This window comes from Amblyraja radiata, chromosome 2 (genome assembly GCF_010909765.2).
Source record: "Amblyraja radiata isolate CabotCenter1 chromosome 2, sAmbRad1.1.pri, whole genome shotgun sequence".
Classification (NCBI taxonomy): domain Eukaryota; kingdom Metazoa; phylum Chordata; class Chondrichthyes; order Rajiformes; family Rajidae; genus Amblyraja; species Amblyraja radiata.
In genome coordinates, this window is record NC_045957.1 from 145,884,450 (window position 1) to 145,905,069 (window position 20,620).

At 47.4% G+C, this 20,620-nt stretch overlaps 1 protein-coding gene across 2 annotated transcripts in view; it reads right to left on the bottom strand.

Annotated features, from left to right (window-relative positions):
• Window positions 1–17,383, bottom strand: part of capn7 (calpain 7) — a 64,228-nt gene extending 46,845 nt beyond the window's left edge. Inside the window, exons 1-4 of one of the 2 annotated variants that reach the window (XM_033016884.1) lie at window positions 17,245–17,383; window positions 1,689–1,797; window positions 356–519; window positions 154–221 (exon numbers count right to left, since the gene is read on the bottom strand). In XM_033016884.1, coding sequence (XP_032872775.1) covers window positions 154–221; window positions 356–519; window positions 1,689–1,797; window positions 17,245–17,346 — 443 coding nt within the window. In that variant the 5' untranslated portion in view covers window positions 17,347–17,383. The remainder of the gene's footprint in view (window positions 1–153; window positions 222–355; window positions 520–1,688; window positions 1,798–17,244) is intronic. The other variant, XM_033016889.1, reaches the window with a different exon arrangement.
• Between the last annotated feature and the right edge of the window lie 3,237 nt (window positions 17,384–20,620).

A 20,620-nucleotide genomic window follows, 5' to 3' on the forward strand; every position in this document is an offset into this window, starting at 1 on the left:
CTATCCAAGTCCTTTCATTACCACAAACATATCTGCTTCAACTGCCACCCCCAGCAGCACGTTCAAGGCACTCAACACCCTCTGTGTAAAAAAGAACCTCTCTGCAAACAACATTTCAAATATGGCTCTGCCAGGTGACAGTAAGTGACTCACCTGTCAAGTGTTTGTCGTGCTAACTGTTTTAAATTAGCCTGCAGTGTTTGATCAGAAGTTTCATTTGCCTAGGGTGAAAAATTAGTGCTTAATCACATTTCTGCACATTTATTCAATCAAATAATCTGGTGAATCACAAACAAGTTTATAGGCTGGACTTCATTCCACAGTAATTTATTTGATGATCCGATGGTTTACTCACTGTTTGTAAACATAATTCAACAGCTTCAGTGTACAGTTCTACAGCCTCATCAGCATTGTCCTTCTCGTCTTCTTCAAACGCTTGCGTGACCAGGAAGTTAGCACGTTCCAGATCCATCTGCTGCTTTGTCTTCAGTGGGACTCCTTTGCTGTTCTGTGTTTGAACTGAACATACATGTAAATTCATCACCTGTTATGACTGAGTTATTTCCAACTTTTAAAATTTGTACATTAAAAAATAAGAAATAAATGTAGATGATTAGAAATGTGCACCTGACTTTAAAAAAACAAAGTGCTTGAGTAACGCTGCGTGTCAGGCAGTATCTCTGGAGAACATGTGTGGGTGACATTTTAGGTCTGGACCCTTCCTCAGGCGGATTGTAGGTTGGGGGGGGAGGAGGGGGCTGGGGGAGGGGGGCTGGGGGGGTTGCCAGGCAGGCAGAAGCTGAAGGGATAGGGGGCAGGACAAAGTCTGGCATGTAATAGAATGATACGTTAATGGAGGATTTTTGACAGGCAGATTGTTGGACAAAGTCGAGAAATTAAAAGTCAGAAGGTATGAGGCAAAAGGATCGAAGAGCTGCTGATTGTGAAGCTAGAGGAAGGAATGTAAGTGAAAAGGGAGGGGAAGAAGGCAGTATATGGGGAAGAAGGGAGGAGAGGGGTTTGTAGTTGACTAAAATTGGAGAATTCAATGTTCATGCTGTTGGTTTGTGCAAGTGTTCGGTACAAGTGCAAGTGTTCAGTGAAACAATCACCAAGTCTATGCTTGATCTTGCCAATGTACAGGAGGCCACGTCAGGAACAGCAGATGCAATCGGTGAGGTTACGTGAACCACTGTCTCACCTCTAAAGAGGGAGCGGTCTTTGCAGAAGGCAGAAAATAGTGAGGACGAGAAGAAGCATTTTTGCAAGAGACAGGGCGAGGGTAAGTGTAGTCCAGATAACTGTGGGAGTCGATGGGTTGATGACATGAACTTTACCACTAACTTCAACCCTGCACTCGAATTCACTTGGACTAACTGTGACCCCTCTCCCCTATCTTGATCTCTCTGTCTCCATCACAGTTGATAGACCATTGATTGATGTCCACTGCAATCCTACCAACTCCATCGGCTGACTTTCCAGCTTTCTCCCCCCCCCACCCTATATTTTGAAGAAGTGTGCCGACCCAAAACGTCGCCTATGCATCCTTTCCAAAGACACTGTTACTCCAGCACTTAGTTTTTTTTTTGTAAGGCAGAATCTGCAGTTCCTTGTTTCTACATTTCTTCAGAAGATGTATTTTGGTGACCCCTACAATTACAGCTACTCACAACATAAACCACACAAACCTGCAGAGTAAAGAGCCTGTACTCGGTCCAGATATTCACTTATTTTCTCCTGTATAGCATCCAATTTTGATCCAGCTACAGTAGCACATATCAATGCTTGAGCAGCTTCCTAAAAAACAAATAACCAGTTTTAGTGGTGGACAGATTTTCAAAGGAAAGGAAATGGCTTATACGTTTGTAGTGCCTTGCACAACCTCAGGATGTCTCAAATGCTTTGAAATGAAGAATGGTTGAAATGCACAGAAATGTAGTTGACAAATTCTGCAGAGCAAGACTCCATCATCTGCAATGAGGTAGGAATCAAATAGTCTGTTTTCAGTGATGCTGGATGAGGGCGAGACCCAAGGTGAAGGGTTCGAATCTTCTTTACATGATGCCATCTGATCATCCAAGTACTGCACAAAAATTGGCCACAAACAGTTCTCTAGAATAGATTCCACTCCTTCTCTAGAAATTTCTTGGTAACGTATCTGATACCAATAGAAGTACTGAGCACATATTTTCTCCAACACCAAGCCCATCTTCAAAGCATCCCCCGATTCCATCAGAGAACATATGGCCTGACTAATCTTGCCCAGCACTCTGTAAAACAATGTAGTTTGCCCCACTCCCCAGTTTTTCCTTCCAATACTCAGGCTTTGCTTTCCTGTATTAATCCAATTTCCTTTTAAAAATTACAATCAAGCACCATGGCCGTCCGAAGGGGGGGTGCGCTGGGTTTGACCGCACCCCCCTTTTTATCCAACAGAGTAAGATTTTTTTTTAAATCGGAGTACAATTAACGTTTCCACTTTGTGGGAAATTGCCAAAAATTCTGGCTCCGGCCGCTGGGGGAGAAACAAATGCGCCCATCCGCGCCTGCGCAGTTGGGGAAGCAACGCAAAATGGCGCCGTCTATCCGCGCGCGCAGTGGTCCCGGGCGGGATCCGATTCCAATTTGTGCTTCACCCATTGAGCTTGATGCCTCGCGTCTATTCCAGGTAAGTAGTGGAAGGGGGGTGGGTGTCTGCCCGCTCAGTCCAGCGTTTCCATCCGCGGCGTCTGATACTCGCCATCGGCCAGCCTGGCGACCAGGAGACCGTCCTCCCATCGCCGGGCGGGAGTGGCTGTAACCCCAACACCAGACGCCGCTGCGGCGGGGCCCGCTTCCCTCGCCTCCAGGGCCCAAGCCATCTTCCGCCCACGCCACCCCCGCTTGCCTACACCACCCCCGCAGAACCCCGCTGATCCATGCCACCCCCACTGAACCACGCCACCGCCGCTGAACCACGCCACCCCCGCTGATCCACGCCACCCTCGCTGACCCCCGCTGATCCACGCCCCCCCCACCAGAAAGATGGGGGGATGCGAGAGGAGGGAGAGGGAGCGAGAGCGAGGGGAAGGGAAGGGGGAGAGAGATGAGGGAAGGGAGAGGGAAAAGGGGGAATATCTTTAATGAGATTGTAAAATTGAGGTAGGTTTTAGAGCTATTATATTTTTTCCTCATGAATAATATCAAATAATATCAAACAATTGGAACTGCTTTCTTTGACGATAACAATACTGAAAAATATGAATTCCAAAGTTTGTCTCTTTTTGCAGCATATTTTTAATATAATTTGAATATTACAAAAATCTGCATGTTTTCATGGTCATCATGGATCTGTCTGCAGTAATGCAGCAGTCCGTTGATGATGTTGCTACTGTGGAAGCTAGGCAGAAGGTGGAGTTGGAAGATCTCCTTGTTGCAGTAAAAAACAAATGTTTTATGATTCTATATCATGGGTTCTTACAAGAATATATGCAGCCTATCAGTAAAATATTTTTTGAATACATGTAATGTCTTAATTCCTGTTAATGATAATATAGGCCAAATTAAATATGTCACAAAATGGAGAATCTCTGTATTTGCAAAGCCTGTTTGTCCACTTTCTGTGAAAGGTTGCAAGCTGTGAGTCACGCTCCAAGGAGTCTGGACCCTAGATGGAAGTTGAGGATAAGGCGAGGTCCAAATGTCTTTCCTTTTGTTTATATGTATGAGGGTTTTGTAGAAGAGCTAAGGTGTTGCATATGCATGATTAGCATTGGTCAGATAGGGGGGTGTTGTAAAGTACTGTTAATTATGTTGCAGAGTTTGTGCTGTTATCTTGTGAAGTGTGAAGCCTTGTTCAAATTGTTTGTACTACCTGGAGAAATGTTTCTATTCTTTTGTAAACTGTCTTCCTGCTAGAACTTTCTGTAGAAACAATGTAATGGTGAATTTTGTGATTGGGTTCGGGAACTGTCAATAGCTATAATCTAATCAAGATTCAAGAGAGTTTATTGTCATGTGTCCCAGATAGGACAATGAAATTCTTGCTCGAACTTCTCTCGAGCATGAAGGAGAGTTACATAGACCTCCTAGGACCATGTGTCGACCATGCTGCGAGTTTGAGTCGAGTGCAAACTCTTCTAAACTCGCAAATTAGGTCCCCGCAGTGGGACAGGCCCTTTAGTTGATCCAGTGCTGGACTCGGTGTTTTACTGACCCACATGCCCACCAATCGAGGCCCACTTGGCCCCGCCCCAGTACGCTCGTGCCACGCCTCCCGCAGCCAGACTCCCACGCCCGCCCGCTCCAACTCCCCTGCAGATCGGGAGGTCACAGCAGGTTACAGCTGGACACCGGAGGCCACCTGCTTCTGAATCCTTTCCGTATCCCCCGCCCGATGGTAAAACATGGCTGCCCCTCCCTCCCTCCCGCTGCAAACCCAACGCGCTGCCAGTCGCAAGTCCTTTGTTAAAAACCTTGCAACCCCCTCTCTCTCTCCCCCCCACCTCTCTCTCTCCCCACCTCTCTCTCTCTCCCCCACCTCTCTCTCCCCCCCACCTCTCTCTCCCACGTCTCTCTCTCTCTCCCCCTCTTCTCTCTCTGCCCTCACTCTTTACCCCCCCCCCCCTCTCTAGACACGCCTGTGAGTTGGGGGCTATGCGTAAGTAGATAGGGCAGTTATGGGGTAATAGGAGCAAATTAATAACATTAATATATTGACAAGGGGGGTAGGTAGTGTGTGGGGGTGGTTAATGTGTGTGACGCCGCATGATGCCCCCCCCACAACCGCACGTTGGGGGAACAGACCCAACGGGTCTGCACTGGGTCTAGTTCTCCTTAATTCTACCACAACCAATGAAGAAGCTGCTAAAGATATTGCCAACCTCTCAGATGCTCAGAAGCTGTACCTCATACAGAATCACTTTAAACTGGGTCCAACATACAAATATTGTGCCTTCTATAAGAATGGATGCTGGCGAAGATTTAACCCTGACTGGTTTCGAGCATACCCCTGGCTTGTATATAGTGATCATGTGGATGGCGTCTTTTGCCTACCTTGTGCCTTGTTTGTGAACAACAGGAAATCACTTGTCGTCAAGTCAAGGTAAGTCAAGTCTATTTGTCACATACAATACAATACAATACAATACAATTCAATTTATTGTCATTTGGACCCCTTGAGGTCCAAACGAAATGCCGTTTCTGCAGCCATACATTACAAACAAATAGACCCAAGACACAACATAATTTACATAAACATCCATCACATTGCTGTGATGGAAGGCCAAAAAAACTTCTCTCTCCACTGCACTCTCCCCCCCCCGATGTCAGAGTCAAAGTCAAAGCCCCCGGCGGGCGATGGCGATTGTCCCGTGGCCATTAAAGCCACGCCGGGTGATGCAAGGTCGCACACCGGGTCTTGGTGTTAGAGCCCCCGGCGTGCGCTCGCAGAGACCCGCCGCCATTCCAAGCCGCGCGGGGCGGTGCTGTAAGGCCCCGCTCCAGGAGCTCTTCAACCCCGCAACTCGGGCGGGAGACTCGCCGCTGCGGAAGCCCCGAAAAGCGGTCTCCCTCCAGGGACCCTCGCGGGCTCCCGGTGTCACTGTCCGCCAAACCCGCAGTTGCAGCCACCGAATCTCCGGGGGTCGGGCCGCAGCAGCGTCCACCACCGCTCCACCCGCTCTGGACTCGGCCAGCTCCGCGACGGTGAGGTGAGTAGTCGGCACCAGAGCCCCCGGTCTTCCTGTTGGAGGCCGCTCCTCGTTGCAGCCCCAACGACAACGGAGACCCGACAAAGAAAAGGTCGGGTCTCCCGTGCAGGGAGAGATTTAAAAGTTACCCCCAACCCCCCCCACACACATACCCCAACAAAAATAACAAAAACTACATAAAAACATAGACATAAAATAATAAAAACGCAGACGGACTGCAGAGGCCGCTGCAGACGAGAGTCGCGCCGCCTACCGGATACAAGATGTGCAGTAAAATGAAAGTGGCAATGCCTGCGGAATGTGCAAAACAACGGAACAGGTGCTCCTGAATGTATATTGCCATTTACCACTACTACTAATGCAAGGGCATTTGTTGGCCTTGCCCTGTAAACCAACCCTGGTTCCGCAAATCCTGTCATGCCACCCCCCTTTTTGAAAAGCTACGTATGGGCCTGAATACACATTCCAGATGTTAATTACTCAGTGTACAAATAAAATTCTATCACAGACATGGACATAATGCTGGAATAACTCAGTGGGTCAGGCAGCTTCTCTGGAGAAAATGTATAGGTGACATTTAGGGTCGGGACCCATCATCTGACTGGTATAAAACAGCATTTGCAGTTCCTTTTTTAATCACATCTTATTTTTATTACAATTCCATCATCTTTGGCTATTTCCCCCAATCACCTTAAATCTTTGTCCTTTTAATCTTGACAACTACACCAGTACATCACGTATTTATGCACTGTTAATAGCTCAATTGTAATCATGTATTACATGATTCGTGACAATAAATAAAACCAAGTAGAATATTTGTCTAAAACGCATTAATCTGAATATCATCTATGGACTTTATCTTCCACTGTTATTCCCATCATCCTGTATCTGTACAATATGGACAGCTGATTGTAACCATGTATAGTGTTTTTGCTGACTGGATAGCATGCAACAAAAAAGCTTTTCTCTGTATATTGGAAAATATGCAATAATAGTCAAGTCAAGTCAAGTGAGTTTATTGTCATGTGTCTCTGTATAGGACAATGAAATTCTTGCTTTGCTTCAGCACACAGAACATAGTAGACATTTACTACAAAACAGATAAGTGTGTCCATATACCATAATATAAATATATACACACATGAATAAATAAACTGATAAAGTGCAAATAACAGATAATGGGTTATTAATAATCAGAGTTTTGTCCGAGCCAGGTTTAATAGCCTGATGGCTGTGGGGAAGTAGCTATTCCTGAACCTGGTTGTTGCAGTCTTCAAGCTCCTGTACCTTCTACCTAAAGGTCGCAGGGAGATGAGTGTGTGGCCAGGATGGTGTGGGTCTTTGATGATATTGCCAGCCTTTTTGAGGCAGCGACTGCGATAAATCCCCTCAATGGAAGGAAGTTCAGAGGCGATGATGGACTGGGCAGTGTTTACTACTTTTTGTAGTCTTTTCCTCTCCAGGGTGCTCAAATTGCCGAAGGAAGCCGCAATGCAACCGGTCAGCACGCTCTCTACTGTGCACCTGTAGAAGTTAGAGCGAGTCCTCCTTGACAAACCGACTCTCGGTAACCTTCTCAGGAAGTAGAGGTGCTGATGAGCTTTCTTGATAATTGCATTAGTGTTCTCGGACCAGGAAAGATCTTCAGAGATGTGCACACCCAGGAATTTGAAGCTCTTGACCCTTTCAACCATCGACCCGTTGATATAAATGGGGCTGTGGGTCCCCCTCCTACTCCTTCCAAAGTCCACAATCAGTTCCTTGGTTTTGCTGGTGTTGAGGGCCAGGTTATTGCGCTGGCACCATATGGACAGTTGCTCGATCTCTCTTCTATACTCGGACTCATCCCCATCAATGATACGTCCCACAACAGTGGTGTTGTCAGCGAACTTGATGATGGGAGTTCGCACTGATAATAATATCAGTTAATAATAGTAAAAACTAAATCTGTGTGCAGAGGTCATCAATGGTCATACTCTAAAGTCATAGTTTTAGTCAACTATGTGTGAAGCCATGGAATGGGCAGGGTCCTCAATAACTATTTATCATCTGTCTATACTGTGGAGAAACATGAAGATAAGGGAACGTGGGAGAGTTTGGAGGATGGCATGTATTACAATTAACGGGTGCCGGTCCTAAGACATTAGAAGGCAGATACATATCCAGCTTGAACAGATGTATACAAGGTTTCTGTGGAAAGTTAGAAAAGTAATTGCTGAGATGTACAAATTATCATTAGACTTGGTGAGGTGCTGAAAGACAGAGGGTTACTAATGTGTGCCTCTATTTAAGAAGGGCCGAAAGAAAACCTGGGACCTATAGACCATTGAGCCCAACATCGGTGGTAGGAAAGTTACCGGAGTGGATACAGAGCATGCAAACGGACATTGATTTGGAATGACTGGATGGTTTAGTGAGTAGGTGATCACATCTCATGACTTTGATACGAGTCTTTGGAAGAAGTAACCAAAACTGTTGACGAGGACAGGGCCTTAGTCATAGTTTATATGAACTTCAGCAAGGCCTTTGATAAGGATCTGCATGGCAGGCTGCGCTGGATGGTTAGATCACATGTGATCCATGGAGAGCTAGCTAACACATACAGAATTGGCTTCATGACATGAAGCAGAGGGTGGTGGTGGATGGTTGTTTCTCGGACTAGTGTAGTGCCTCAGGGATCGGTGCTGCACCCATTGTTGTTTGGCATTTGGATGGAAATGTTCAAGGCATGAATGGCAAGATGGCAGACAACACAAAAATAAGTGGTATTGCAGACACTGAATATGATTATCAAGAATTACAATGTGATCTTGATCATCTGCGCAAGTGGGCTCAGAAATAGTTTACTGTAGGTAAACGTAACGTGGTGCATTTTGGGAAATCAAAACAGGAGTGGACCATCACAGTGGATGGCAGAACCCTGGACAGTTTGTAGAGCAGAAGGATCAACTGGGCGTATTTATATTCACTGGAATTTAGAAGGACGAGAGGGTATCTTATAGAAACACATAAAATTCTTAAGGGATTGGACAGGCTGGATGCGGGAAAAATGTTCCCCGCGTTGGGGAGTCCAGAACAGGGGGGGGGGGGGGGGGGGGGTCACAGTTAAGAATAAGGGGTAGGCCATTTAGGAGATGAGGAAAAACTGTCACCCAGAGAGTTGTGAATCTGTGGAATTCTCTGCCACACATAGCAGTGGAGGCCAATTCACTGAATGTTTTCGAGAGAGAGTTTGATATAGCTCTTTGGGCTAACGGAATCATAGAAACATAGAAAATAGGTGCAGGAGTAGGCCATTCTGCCCTTCGAGCCTGCACCGCCATTCAATATGATCATGGCTTATCATCCAACTCAGGGGATATGGGGAAAAAGCAGGAACTGGGTACTGATTCTACAGAGAGGAGGTCCAGCACCTGACAACCTGGTGTGCCAACAATAACCTCGTCCTCAACTCCAAGACGACGAAGGAAATTATTGTCGACTTCAGGAAGGTCAGAGGAGGCAGTCATACCCCCATCCATATAAACGGGACTGAGGTGGAGCGCGTCTCCAACTACAAATTCCTCGGGGTACACATCTCGGAGGATTTGTCCTGGTCCCTCAACACCTCCAAGCTGATCAAAAAGGCACAGCAGCGCCTTTACTTCCTGAGGAGGCTCAAGAAAGCCCACCTGTCCCCCCAGATCCTGACCAACTTCTACCGCTGTACCATCGAGAGCATCCTGACCACCTGCTTCACGGTATGGTACAGCAGCTGCACTGTTGCGGACAGGAAGGCACTACAACGGGTGGTGAAAACCGCGCAGCACATCATCGGTGCCCCGCTCCTTGCCATGGATGCCCTCCACCGGAAATGGTGTCTGAGACGGGCTGGGAAGATCATTAAAGACCTCTCCCACCCCAACCATGGACTGTTTGCCCTCCTCCCATCAGGGAGGCGGTACAGGAGCCTCAGGTCTCGTACCAGTAGGATGAGGAACAGCTTCTACAATTATACCATCACATTGCTGAACTCGGAGTCCCGCCGATAGATTTCTCCGGTCCCTCCGTCCCCATTGTTTAATTATTCTGTATTTTTGATTATTCTGTATCTTCTTTTTTTTAAATTTCTATATGCACTACTACTACGGACTGACGCAAAACTGCATTTCGTTGTACCCATACTCAGTATTTGTGCAATGACATTAAAGTTGAATTGAATTGAATGTTCATATTGAATGGCAGTGCTGGCTCAAAGGGCTGAATGGCCTACTCCTGTACCATAGAACCATATAATATAACCATATAACAATTACAGCACGGAAACAGGCCATCTCGACCCTTCTAGTCCGTGCCGAACACGTATTCTCCCCTAGTCCCATATACCTGCGCTCAGACCATAACCCTCCATTCCTTTCCCGTCCATATAACTATCCAATTTATTTTTAAATGATAAAAACGAACCTGCCTCCACCACCTTCACTGGAAGCTCATTCCACACAGCCACCACTCTCTGAGTAAAGAAGTTCCCCCTCATGTTACCCCTAAACTTCTGTCCCTTAATTCTCAAGTCATGTCCCCTTGTTTGAATCTTCCCTACTCTCAGTGGGAAAAGCTTATCCACGTCAACTCCGTCTATCCCTCTCATCATTTTAAAGACCTCTATCAAGTCCCCCCTTAACCTTCTACGCTCCAAAGAATAAAGCCCTAACTTGTTCAACCTTTCTCTGTAACTTAGTTGCTGAAACCCAGGCAACATTCTAGTAAATCTCCTCTGTACTCTCTCTATTTTGTTGACATCCTTCCTATAATTAGGCGACCAAAATTGTACCCCATACTCCAGAATTGGCCTCACCAATGCCTTGTACAATTTTAACATTACATCCCAACTTCTATACCTTTTTTCATTGTTCCCTGAAAATGGTGTTTATAGGTACATAAGTTGGTGAAGATGGGTTTTGGCGCATTGGCCTTCAACAGTCAGGGAACGGAATCTAGAAGTTGGGATATTACCGGGGTATGTTAAAATTGTACAAGATGCTGTTTAGTCCACACTTGGAGTATCGTGTTCAGTTTTGGTCACCCTACTAATGGAAAGATGCAATTAAGCTGCAGAAAATGCAGAGAAGATATATATAAAACATAGACAATAGACAATAGGTGCAGGAGTAAGCCATTTGGCCCTTCGTGCCAGCACCGCCATTCTATGTGATCACGACTCATCATCCCCAATCAGTACCCCGTTCCTGCCTTCTCCCCATCTCCTGACTCCGCTATTTTTAAGAGCCCTATCTAGCTCTCTCTTGAAAGCATCCAGAGAACCTGCCTCCACTGCCTTCTGAGGCAGAGAATTCCAGACTCACCACTCTCTGTGAGAAAAAGTGTTTCCTCGTCTCCGTTCTAAATGGCTTACTCCTTATTCTTAAACTGTGGCCCCTGGTTCTGGACTCCCCCAACATCGGGAACATGTTTCCTGTCTCTAGCGTGTCCAAACACTTAACAATCTTATATGTTTCAATGAGATCTCCTCTCATCCTTCTAAACTCCAGTGTACAAGCCCAGCTGCACCATTCTCTTAGCATATGACAGTCCCGCCATCCCCGGAATTAACCTCGTCAACCTACGCTGCACTCCCTCAATAGCAGGAATGTCCTTCCTCAAATTAGGGGACCAAAACTGCACACAATACTCCAGGTGTGGTCTCACTAGGGCACTGTACAACTGCAGAAGGACCTCTTTGCTCCTATATTCGATTCCTAGAAAACATAGAACAGTCGGAACAAGCCCATTGACCCACAATGTCCGTGCTGTCCAGTGCCAAAGAAAAGTAAGGTAGTGTGCCTTAATGACTACTGCCAATTAGCTCTAATATCCAACATCATGGAGAAGGGTCTCGACCCGAAACGTCACCCATTCCTTCTCTCCAGACATGCTGACTGTGCCGCTGAATTACTCTAACATTTTGTGTCTACCTTCGATTTAAACCAGCATCTGCAGTTCTTTCCTAATCCTCCAACATATTGAACTGCTTTGAGGGACTGATGATGGCACACATTAACTCCAGCCCCCCAGCCAGCCTTGATCCACTGCAGTTTGCATCAGGCATCATCTCCCTGGTCCTAAACTCATCTTTGGAACACCTAGACAGCATGCACTACGACATTAGACTCCTATTTATCAACTGTAGCTCCACCTTCCATACCATAATCCCATCCAAACTCATCTCCAAACTACAGGTTTAGAAATCAGCACTATTCCTTGACAGGGAATAGAGTGAAAATTGTTGAAAGCTTCAAATTCCTTGGCATTATTACTGATGATTTGTTGTGGAACATATTCATTTGTTGCAATAACCCAGAATGCACACCAATACCTCCACTTCATCTGAGGAAATTTGACATGTCTCCAATGACTCTTGCAAACCTCTACAGATGTACCATAGAAAGCATCTTGTTGGGTTGCATCATAGCTTGGTTTGGGAACAGCTCTGCCCAAGACTACAAGAAATTGCAGTTGTAGAATTAGCCCAGTCCATCACACCGACCAGACTTCCGAGAGCTGTTGGAGCTGTCGCAGAGGAAGGAGCAACACCCGAGCGGTAGGGTTAAAACTCGAGCGCGGGGCTTGTTTTTTTACAGAGGCCCGAGAGCCGTTGGAGAGGTCGCGGAGGGAGGAGCGGAACCGAAATCTGTAACGTTCCAACGTTCCATTCGCATTTCAAAACAAGTGGGCTTGAGGAAGCCGCTGATTGGTGGAAGCAGACAAGAGGGAGCAGCTGATTGGGAGTCAGATCCCTGCTGATTTCTTCCAGCAGTCTGTATTGTATTGTATTGGACTTGACTTTGTATTGTATTGTATCCTAGTTAAGGGGGGAGAATGACGGCCAGGGCAGTTTACTGTTCTGGATGTCAGATGTGGGACGTCAAGGAATCTGATAACCTTCCAGACGTCCACATCTGCGCCAGGTGCGTCGAGATGGGGCTCCTAAGGGACCGTATTAGGACCAGACGGAGCTCGATGACCTCCGTCTGGTCAGGGAGAGCGAAGAAATCATCGAGAGGCATTACAGAGAGGTGGTCACTCCAAGACCACAGGAGGCAGGCAAGAGGGTCACGGTTAGGAGGGGCAAGAGGCACAGGGAGGGAGTAGAGAGTACCCCGGTGACTGTACACCTTGACAATAAGTACTCCTGTTTGAGTACTGTTGGGCGGGGACAGCCTAATTGGGGGTAGCGACAGCGGCCCGGCCTCCTGTACAGAGACCGGTCCTGTTGCTCAGAAGGGTAAGGAAAAGAAGAGGACGGCATTACTAATAGGGGACTCTATAGTTAGGGGGTCAGACAGGCGATTCTGCGGACGCAGTCGGGAGACCCGGTTGGTAGTTTGCCTCCCTGGTGCCAGGGTCTGGGATGTGTCTGAACGTGTCCAAGATATCCTGAAATGGGAGGGAAAGGAGCCCGAGATCGTGGTACATATCGGTATCAATGACATAGGTAGAAAAAGAGAAGAGGTCCTGAAAGGAGAATTTAGGGAGTTAGGAGGAGAGTTAAAGAGAAGGACCGCAAAGGTAACAATCTCGGGATTACTGCCTGTGCCATGCGACAGTGAGAGTAGGAATGGAGCGAGGTGGAGGATAAATGCGTGGCTGAAGGACTGGTGCAGACGGCAGGGATTCAAGTTTCTGGATCATTGGGACCTCTTTTGTGGAAGGTGCGACCTGTACAAAAAGGATGGGTTGCACTTGAACCCGATGGGGACCAATATCCTGGCGGGGAGATTTGCAAAGGCTACTGCGAAGACATTAAACTAGAACGGTTGGGGGGAGGGACTCAAATAGAGAAAGCTAGTAGACAGTGTGCGAGGCAGGAGGCAGAGAAGGGAAGCACTCAGACCCAACATGTAGGGGGGGGGGAAGAAAACAATAATAAACAGAGAATAAGAGGTGGTGGGGTTCTTAAATGTGTGAGCAGAGAGACAGAGGGGTGTAAAATGGGGGTAGAAGCAATAGGTAGCAAAGTGAAAAGTAAAAGTGGCAGGCAGACAAATACAGGGCAAAAATCAAAAAGGGCCACTTTTTAACATAATTGTATAAGGGGTAAGAGCGTTGTAAAAACAAGCCTGAAGTCTTTGTGTCTCAATGCAAGGAGCATTCGTAATAAGGTGGATAAGTTGAATGTGCAGATAGCTATTAATGATTATGATATAGTTGGGATCACGGAGACATGGCTCCAGGGTGACCAAGGCTGGGAGCTGAACATCCAGTGATATTCAATATTCAGGAGGGATAGACAGTAAGGAAAAGGAGGTGGGGTAGCGTTGCTGGTTAGAGAGGAGATTAACGCAATGGAAAGGAAGGACATTAGCTTGGAGGATGTGGAATCGATATGGGTAGAGCTGCGAAACACTAAGGGGCAGAAAACGCTAGTGGGTGTTGTGTACAGGCCACCTAACAGTAGTAGTGAAGTTGGGGATGGCATCAAACAAGAAATTAGAAATGCGTGCAACAAAGGTAAAACAGTTATAATGGGTGACTTCAATCTACATATAGATTGGGTGAATCAAATTGGCAGGGGTGCTGAGGAAGAGGATTTCTTGGAATGTATGCGGGATAGTTTTCTAAACCAACATATAGAGGAACCAACGAGAGAGCAGGCTATTCTAGACTGGGTATTGAGTAATGAGGAAGGGTTAGTTAGCTGTCTTGTTGTGCGTGGCCCCTTGGGGCAAGAGTGACCATAATATGGTTGCGTTCTTCATTAGGATGGAGAGTGACATTGTTAATTCAGAAACAATGGTTCTGAACTTAAAGAAAGTTAACTTTGAGGGTACGAGACATGAATTGGCCAAGATTGACTGGCAATTAATTCTTAAACGGTTGACGGTGCATTGGGAGGAAGGCATTTAAAGACCTGGATAACAATGGAAATCAGGGATAGTATCAAAGCAAAAGATGAAGCGTACAAATTAGCCAGAAAAAGCAGCCTACCAGAGGGCTGGGAGAAATTCAGAGACCAGTAGGGGAGAACAAAGGGCTTAATTAGGAAAGGGAAAAAAGATTATGAAAGAAAACTGGCAGGGAACATAAAAACTGACTGCAAAAGTTTTTATAGATATGTGAAGAGAAAAAGATTAGTTAAAACAAATGTAGGTCCCTTGCAGTCAGAAACAGGTGAATTGATCATGGGGCACAAGGACATGGCGGACCAATTGAATAACTACTTTGGTTCCGTCTTCACTAAGGAAGGCATATATAATCTGCCGGAAATAGCAGGGGACCGCGGGTCAAATGAAATGGAGGAACTGAGTGAAATCCAGGTTAGCCGGGAAGTGGTGTTAGGTAAATTGAATGGATTAAAGGCCGATAAATCCCCAGGGCCAGATAGGCTGCATTCCAGAGTCCTTAAGGAAGTAGCCCCAGAAATAGTGGATGCATTAGTGATAATTTTTCAAAACTCTTTAGATTCTGGAGTAGTTCCAGAGGATTGGAGGGTAGCTAATGTAACTCCACTTTTTAAACAGGGAATTACAGACCAGTTAGTCTAACATCGGTAATGGGGAAAATGCTAGAGTCAGTTATTAAAGATGGGATAGCAGCACATTTGGAAAGTGGTGAAATCATTGGACAAAGTCAGCATGGATTTATGAAAGGTAAATCATGTCTGACGAATCTTATAGAATTTTTCGAGGTTGTAACTAGTAGAGTGGATAAGGGAGAACCAGTGGATGTGTTATATCTGGACTTTCAGAAGGCTTTTGACAAGGTCCCACATAAGAGATTAGTATGCAAACTTAAAGCACACGGAATGGGGGGTTCAGTATTGATGTGGATAGAGAACTGGCTGGCAGACAGGAAGCAAAGAGTAGGAGTAAACGGGTCCTTGTCACAATGGCAGGCAGTGACTAGTGGGGTACAGAAAGGCTCAGTGCTGGGGACCCCAGCTATTTACAATATATATTAATGATCTGGACGAGGGAATTGAATGCAACATCTCCAAGTTTGCGGATGACACGAAGTTGGGGGGCAGCGTTAGCTGTGAGGAGGATGCTAGGAGGCTGCAAGGTGACTTGGATAGGTTGGGTGAGTGGGCAAATGCATGGCAGATGCAGTATAATGTGGATAAATGTGAGGTTATCCACTTTGGTGGCAAAAACAGGAAAGTAGAATATTATCTGAATGGTGGCCGATTAGGGAAAGGGGAGATGAAACGAGACCTGGGTGTCATGGTACACCAGTCATTGAAGGTAGGCATGCAGGTGCAGCAGGCAGTGAAGAAAGCAAATGGTATGTTAGCATTCATAGCAAAAGGATTTGAGTATAGGAGCAGGGAGGTTCTACTGCAGTTGTACAGGGTCTTGGTGAGACCACACCTGAAGTATTGCATACAGTTTTGGTCTCCTAATCTGAGGAAAGACATTCTTGCCATAGAGGGAGTACAGAGAAGGTTCACCAGACTGATTCCTGGGATGATAGGACTTTCATATGAAGAAAGACTGGATAGACTCGGCTTGTACTCGCTAGAATTTAGACGATTGAGGGGGATCTTATAGAAACTTACAAAATTCTTAAGAGGTTGGACAGGCTAGATGCAGGAAGATTGTTCCCGATGTTGGGGAAGTCCAGAACAAGGGGTCACAGTTTAAGGATAAGGGGAAGGTCTTTTAGGACCGAGATGAGAAAAACATTTTTCACACAGAGTGGTCAATCTGTGGAATTCTCTGCCACAGAAGGTAGTTTGAGGCCAGTTCATTGGCTATATTTAAGAGGGAGTTAGATGTGGCCCTTGTGGCTAAAGAGATCAGGGGGTATTGAGAGAAGGCAGGTACAGGATACCGAGTTGGATGATCAGCCATGATCATATTGAATGGCGGTGCAAGCTCGAAGGGCCGAATGGCCTACTCCTGCACCTATTTTCTATGTTTCCTTGCCAGCCGTCGACGGAACTGCGCCGCAGATTGAAGGCTGACTGTCAATCCTGTTTTTCACCCGACAGAGCCGTAAAGGCCAGTAAATAATGGTACCTTCCTCAACTTTGGTGCTACTGTGGGGTTATGTTGTGTCATGTGTTTGTGCTTTTTTAAAATATGTTTTATTTATTTATTTATTATTTATTTTTATGATACCTGACTCTAAGGAAAATCCATTTCGTTGTCTCTTATGAGATAATGACAATAAATTGAATACAATACAATACAAAAAAATAAAAGGTATCAGGATGCTGAAACTGAAAATGCGAAATAAAACCAGTGGAGGCTGGGAACGCCCAGGAGATGAAGACGAGACATTTGTGCAGAGGGAAATAAATGGTTGAGGAACCTTTGATCAGGACGGTGTTGCCCTGACATGACACACCATCAGCTGTAGCGGTGTTGCTGCAGCGACGGGCGGCTGGCAGGCTGTGAACTGGAGCAGGTGGCAGCAAAGGGGCAAGAGGCTGCTCGGAGACAGACATCCCCGAGGTGGGGAAAGACCCGGGACATGACAGTGCGGCGCTGGTGTCGGGGCCCAATGTCCCGGGACCCCGCCCGCCAACTCCACCCACAGTCAGGGTGGGCAGGCGGGCTGGACCCCAGCTCACCTTGTAGTAGAAGACGGCCTCGGTGAAGCGGCCGTTCTGGTCGTTCCTCACCGCCATCTGGGCGAACTTGACGCCGTCCTGCTCCAAGGCGTTGGCGTCCATGTTGCAGAGACGCCCACCTCCTCCACCGGCAACCCGGACCGCCACTTCCGCATCCGGCCTGCACCATCCAATTCCGCTTCCGGTGGGACCAACCGCCACTTTGCGCGCACCCGCCATTAATTAATGTGTTGCACCGCTGTCTCCATAATCACCGTTAAACTCGATATCTCTTCTTTCCCTCTCCCCTGACTTTCATGGAAACATAGAAAATAGGTGCAGGAGGGGGAGGCGGCCATTCGGCCCTTCGAGCCTGAAGGGCCTTTTCAGTCTGAAGAAGGATCGTCGTCTAAACATCTCCCATTACTTTTTTTTTTTTGCCCCAGACATGCTGCCTGTCCCACTGAGTTACTCCAGCATTTTGTGCCTATCCCTTGGTTAGATGGTCTTGTTGTGGATGTCAGTAAATGAATGCGCATGGACTCTGATTGCATGGCGCAGCCACCATTGCCAAATGTGTAGGAACGAACTGCAGATGCTGGTTTAAATCGAAGTAGACACAAAATGCTGGAGTAACTCAGCGGGACGGGCAGCTCTGGAGAGAGGGAATGGGTGACATAGAAACATAGAAAATAGGTGTAGGAGGAGGCCATTCGGCCCTTCGAGCCAGCACCACCATTCATTGTGATCATAGCTGATCGTCCCCTATCGATAACCCGTGCCTGCCTTCTCCCCATATCCCTTGACTCCACTAGCCCCTAGAGCTCTATCTAACTCTCTTAAATCCATCCAGTGATTTGGCCTCCACTGCCCTCTGGCAGGGAATTCCATAAATTCACAACTCTCTGGGTGAAAAAGTGTTTTCTCACCTCAGTCATAAATGACCTCCCCTTTATTCTAAGACTGTGGCCCCTGGTTCTGGACTCGCCCAACATTGGGAACATTTTTCCTGCATCTAGCTTGTCCAGTCGTTTTAAAATTTTATATTTTTTATATGTTTCTATAAGACGTTTCGGGTGGAGATCCTTCTTCAGACTGATGTCAGGTGAGTGGGTGAGACAGAGATAGAATGTATTCGGAGACAGTAAGACTAATGGGAGAACTGGGAAGGGGATGGAGAGAGAAAGCAAGGGTTATCTGAAGTTAGAGAAGTCAATGTAGCTGGGATGTAAACTACCCAAATGAAATATGAGGTGCTGTTCCTCCAATTTACGCTGGGCCTCTCTCTGACAATGGAGAAGGCCCAGGACAGAAAGGTCAGATTGGGAATGGGAGGGGGAGTTGAAGTGCTGAAGTTGAATTCCCTTCCCACCCAAACCACCTCCTCCCCAGGTACTTACCCCTGCAGCCGCAGGAGATGCAACACTTGTCCCTTTACCTCCCCCCTCGACACCATCCAAGGACGCAAACAGTCTTTTCAGGTGAGGCAGAGGTTCACTTGCATCTCCTCCGACCTCATCTACTTTATCCGCTGTTCCAGGTGTCAACTTCTCTAGATCGGCGAGAACAAGCGCAGGTTCAGCGATTGTTCACTGAACACCTCAGCTCAGTCTGTCTTAACCTACCTGATCTCCCAGTGGCTCAGCTCTTCAACCCCTCCCATTCCAAATCTGACCTTTCTGTCGGTGGCTTCCTCCATTGTCAGAGTGAGGCCCAGCGCAAATTGGAGGAACAGCACCTCATATTTCGCTTGGGTAGTTTGCACCCCAGCGGTATAACCATTGACTTTTCTAACTTCTCTCTCCATCCCCTTCCCCTTCCCAGTTCTCCCACTAATCTTTCTGTCCCTTGCAAGGGGTGACATTGAAACAGGAGATGTTGAGTCAGTATGGATGGAACTAAGGAATTGTAAGGGTAAAAAGACCCTAATGGGACTAATCTACAGGCCCCCAAACAGTAGCCTGGACATAAGGCGCAAGTTGAATCAGGAATTAAAATTGGCATGCAGCAAAAGTACTACTTTAGTTGTTATGGGAGATTTCAACATGCAGGTTGACTGGGAAAATCAGGTTGGTACTGGACCTCAAGAAAGGGCTTTGTAGAGTGCGTTCGTGATGGATTCTTTGAACAGCCTACCAGGGAGAAGGCAATTCTGGATTTAGTGTTATGTAATGAACCGGATTTGATAAAAAAAAGACCTCGAGGTTAATGAGCCATTAGGAGGTAGTTTGGTCAGGTTTAATCTACAATTGGAGAGGGAGAAGAGTAGATCGGAGGTGTCAGTGTTGCAGTTGAGTAAAGGGGAATATGGGGCCATGAGGGAGGAGCTGGCCAAAGTTGACTGGAATGATACACTAAATAGATAGATAGATAGCCTTTATTGTCATTCAGACCAAAGTCTGAACGAAATTTCAGCAGTCATACATACAATACAATAAAAACAACAATAAACACATATTAACATCCACCACAGTGAGTCCACCCAGCATCTCCTCACTGTGATGGAGGCAAAAGTCTTAGGTCTGTAGTCTCTTTCCGCCTCTTCTCCCTCTGCGCCGAGGCGATACCCCCCGGGCGATGTTACAAATCAGTCTCGCGGCTCAAACACCGCGGCCCGGGGTGGTCGAAGCTGCCGCCCACCAGTCCTGCAGACGCAGCCGCTGGCCCGCGGCCGAACCCCGGACTCAGGCCACCACCGCCAGAACACCGTCCCAGCCACCCTCACGTGAGTACGGTACCGTCTTCAGCCTCGGGCTGGGCCGCCCCGACATGGGCGCCGAACCTCCCTCTGGCCGGGCCGCCCCGACTTGGGCGTCGCTTCTCCCTCTGGCCGGGCTGCCCCGACTTGGGCGTCGCTTCTCCTTCTGGCCGGGCCGCCCCGACTTGGGCGTCGCTTCTCCTTCTGGCCGGGCCGCCCCGACTTGGGCGTCGCTTCTCCCTCGGGCCGGGCCGCCCCGACATGGGCGCCGAACCTCCCTCGGGCTGCGAGCGCCGCACCTCCCCGAGCTCGGCCGCTCCGACGGGAGTCTCGTTCCACCCTCGGGCTGGCCGCCCTCATGGGAGCGTCACAACCTCTCACGGGAGCACTGTTCCAGCCCTGAGCCGGACCGCTCTCACGGAAGCGAGCGCAGGGCGAGTCCTGACGGGCTCTGCCTCCGGAGCCTCAAGGTCGCCAGCTCCATTAGGCCTCAGCGCAGACGGAGGCAGAGATGACTGGAACAAAAATGTTCCAGGTGTTTCTAGGAATAGTACAGAAGGTGCAGGATGAGTTCATTCCTAGGAGGAAGAAAGATTCCAAGGGGAGAAAGGGACGACCATGGCTGACAAGGGACGTCAGGGACAGTATAGAAATTAAAGCGAAGAAGTACAACGTAGCAAAGATGAGCGGGAAGCAAGA